At 42.4% G+C, this 3,923-nt stretch overlaps 1 protein-coding gene across 1 annotated transcript; it reads right to left on the bottom strand.

Moving 5' to 3' along the window:
- Window positions 1-1,246: 1,246 nt before the first annotated feature.
- On the bottom strand, window positions 1,247-3,675 carry LOC147623296 (isocitrate lyase-like). Its single transcript, XM_086821406.1, has 3 exons — window positions 3,424-3,675; window positions 1,744-3,337; window positions 1,247-1,518 (listed from the first exon to the last, which is right to left on the bottom strand). The coding sequence occupies exons 1-3, from the start codon at window positions 3,427-3,429 to the stop codon at window positions 1,451-1,453; spliced, it is 1,668 nt and encodes a 555-aa protein (XP_086677532.1). The 5' UTR covers window positions 3,430-3,675; the 3' UTR covers window positions 1,247-1,450.
- Window positions 3,676-3,923: the final 248 nt, after the last annotated feature.

Raw genomic sequence — 3,923 nt, 5'->3', positions numbered from 1 at the left:
TTGCTAAAATTTCCCTAATAGAATTTTATTTCAAAATTATATACTTAAAAAGAAATGTATTTTTAACAAAAGTCTCTAAAAGCCATAAAAGCGGATTTTTTTCTATAAGACTTGTGTTAATACCATTCCCAAGGGACTTGCCATGTGTGGCACTTGCTAGCAATACCACATATTTTTCTTTCCTCTTCTAACATCACCTTAAACATAACATGTTAGGCCCCATATGTAATAGTGTCTATAGAGTATACTATTAGAAAATATAAAAACTTAATTAAAAATAAGATATCCTATAGAGTGAATCTTAATAAAACTAGATACCTATTTAAATAAAAGTTAGAATTGTGTGAAAAATAGTTGATTGCATTTATAAATATTTGTATGCACTATCCCTTGCAATATTAAAATATGGTTGTATGTATAAGAGTGTTTTGTTCTTATAGTAAACATTATCCAATGATGTGAGTGCATGGTAGGTATAAGTTACATCTCTTTATTTATCTCAAGAACATTATTAAAAACATAAAATGCATAGTACTATGAGAGAGAGAGAGAGAGAGAGAGAGAGAGAGAGAGAGAGAGTTCAATTAATACTTTTCATTAAGAAAATGGGAATAGTCATATCATATCTTAATAGCTTTGTCATTGATGCTCATAAAGTATGATCATACAAGTAAAGTGTGCTTATAAAAAAAGGGAAATAGTCAAATCGTAGCTAAATAGCTTTGTCATTGATGCTTATAAAGTATGATCATAAAGTGTGCTTATAAAAAAAAGGAAATAGTCAAATCATATTTGAATAGCTTTGTCATTGATGCTTATAAAGTATGATCATACAAGTAAATCTCTATCATGATGTGTCCATCATGTGTTTTGGATAATCATCACTCTCACCCATAACTATATTTTGTTCACATGTATGTTCCTTATGTCATCCCATTTTGATAATCTTCTTGCTTGTGTTCTAGCTAGCACTTCCTAATTTTATTTAACACAATTTACAAATAATATTATCTTTAGATTTTAAAAATCTCCTTTCTTCTTCATCTACATCATTAAATTGTTATATTAAACTTTAATTAAAGGAACAATTACTGAACTAGTTTCTTTAAGTTGTCTAGTTCAGCTGAAAGATTAAGTAGAGGTTATCAAAATAATCTCTCAATTGCTCATTTGAGAAACTTTTTTGGATTGATTGGAAGAATACAGACACATTACACAAAACATGGCATGAGAATTCAATGGGATATTTCTCAACTAATTTTGAAATTAATTATTGAAGAATAAAGACCCATTACACAAAACTTGGCATGGAAATTCAATGGGATTAACCCATTTCTCAACTAATTTTCAGGATTAACTGAAGAATAAAGACCCATTACACAAAACATGGCATGGAAATTCAATGGGATTGACCCAGTTCTCAACTAATTCCAGATGTGAACTATTAAATCTAGAGCTTCGAATGTGTAAGAAATTGTTCGTTGCCTTCAACTACTTTGAATTGGTCTTCAGTGACACCTGGTACAAGAGGGCACTTTTTAAAAAAAAAGGTGATAAGAGCATAAATATAGAGAGGATCACAAATATAAGAAAGCTAAGTAGAAATTAATATAATTTGTGCTTTAATATGACACATTTTTTAAAAGGCGATAAAAGCATAGAAATAGAGAGGATCACAAATATAAGAAAACTAAGTAGAAATTAATATAATTTGTGATTTAATATCAAGACACATAGCTTTACCTTTGCCCATGGCGGCAGTGGCGGCGATGCCGCCTTGGACGGTCTTGAGGAAGGCGTCGTAGTAGTTGGCGCCAGACCACATCTGGTGCGCAAGCGTCTCCACGCCGTGAGCACGCTCCAGGCGCTGCACATTGGAAACATAAGCAAGCATACCTTTCTTCACAAAACTCTTGGCGAGCGTGTCGACCGCGAGCGCGCTCGCGTGAAACCCCGCCAGCGTGATGAACTGCCACACGTAGCCCAGGCGGGCGAGGTCGCCGATGAAGTCCCGCAAGCTGGCGTCGGAGAGGCCGGCCGCGTCCCAGTTGAAAGAGGGCGACAGGTTGTAGGCCAAGAGGATGTCCGGGTAGTGGGCTTTCACGCCCTCAGCAAACTGTCGGGCCTGCCGGTAGTCGGGCTTCGCCGTTTCCATCCACAGCATGTCCGCATGGGGCGCGTAGGAACAGCCGCGCGCGATGGCCGCCTCCGTGCTACCTCTGAAGCGGTAGAAACCCTCTCTTGTTCTGGGCAAGTCCCAGTCCCAAAACACCTCCTTGGCCCCCAGCTGCTCACCAAAGAGGCGCAGCTCATAGTGTGAAAGCCCGTCTGCATGCACGTAAAGCTTCCTCAACCTCTTCTCCTTCTCGCTCTCTGTTATCCTCAGCTTGCATATCGCCTCCCCTATCGCCTCCTTGAAAAGCTTCAGATCTGCAGCCCCCATCCACTCATCCTCCATATCTTGAAGCTCCTTCTTCGACGCTCCCCCGGCTATGGCTTCATTGAGCTCCGTTGCCAACGGCTTCGCCATCCTGTTGGCCGCCCCCAGTATGAAAGCATGGTCTCTCGCATCAACGTTGGTTTGTATCAGTGTTGCAGCCTCCGCATCCGTTCTAGCAATCAAGACCGTCTCCACCCCCATGATGTCAAACTGCAGCCGTGCCGCCACCAGACGATTGACGTGTTCACACGTCGCCACCAGCACCTTGCCTGCCATGTGCCCACATTTCTTCGTGACGGAGGCCTGGTCTTCAAGGTGGATCCCTGCCGCCCCCCTTTCGACAAAAAGCTTGCACATTTTGGCCGTGGCGGTGGAGCCGCCAAAGCCGGTGTCGCCGTCGGCTATAAGCGGGCGGAGGAAGTCAATGGGCGGCGTTTTTTGCCTCTGCTGCGAGGTCATGCTCATGCGAGCCTCTCTTTGCTTGCGGTCATGGAAGAGCTGGGCGAAGAAGAGATGCTCCACCTTGTTGGGCACGGTGTCGTAGGGGTAGTCGGCGAGGTCAGGACCCGGCTCGTTGGTGGAGGTGTGCGTGGAGGAGCACTGCCACCCGGACACGTAGATGGTGTCCAGGTACTTGGCCATCTGCGCCACTTGGACGGGATCCAAGCAGCCAAATGTGGCGGAGCACGTTTTGTTGGCCTGGTGGTTTTTCAACAGGCTCCATAGCTTTTTGGCCATGGCGTCCGATGGTTGTGAGCACGTCAAGGTGCCCCTCAGGCGCACCATATCTTCCGCCGTGTATGGACGCGTCGTCAGACGAAAGCGGTCGGAGCTCCACCACCTTTGCACAGCCGCAACCTCAGCTTCAAACGCAGCTAACTCCATGTCCATCGTCATCTACAAACACACAGAAAATCATCAGTTAACAAAGCAATCGGGCTTAATCTTGCCTTAGCATTCATATTATTCCTAATTAATCATACTGTCATCCGTTAAATGCAGCGCTCGACGTAGAGAGCTCGTCACGTCGCTACGAGCCTGTAGCTTTAAGCAAATCGCCACAAAGCTCCCTTAATAAAGGACTCTCACAAGCTTCTATATATAACGGCCTTAGCCTCTCTTATCCGCTTGAAAATAGAGCTCCGCTATATCTGTTAATGTTTCTTTGAATATCATTAACTAAAGAATTATTAAATAACCACTATCCAAATGAGGTTTTCTATTAGGCCACACCCTTCAATAGATGTTTTTTAGTAGCTTAGAAGAAGCACACACAAACTCATGACAAAAGCAGTGATGTATAGTGATGTCACATGAGTGCACATCATCCCCATCATGTAATTAAATAAATTAATAGTTGCTTTCTCATTGTCACATGAGTGCACATCATCCCCATCATGTAATTAAATAAATTCATAGTTGCTTTCTCATTGTCGCATGAGTGCACATCATCCTCAAAATGTAATTAAATAAATTCATAGTT

The sequence above is a fragment of the Cibotium barometz genome, chromosome 27 (assembly GCF_041138505.1).
Source record: "Cibotium barometz isolate CiBa-2024 chromosome 27, ASM4113850v1, whole genome shotgun sequence".
Lineage (NCBI taxonomy): Eukaryota > Viridiplantae > Streptophyta > Polypodiopsida > Cyatheales > Cibotiaceae > Cibotium > Cibotium barometz.
The sequence above is the reverse complement of the archived record's forward strand: the minus strand, read 5'-3'. Positions and strand labels throughout refer to the sequence as shown.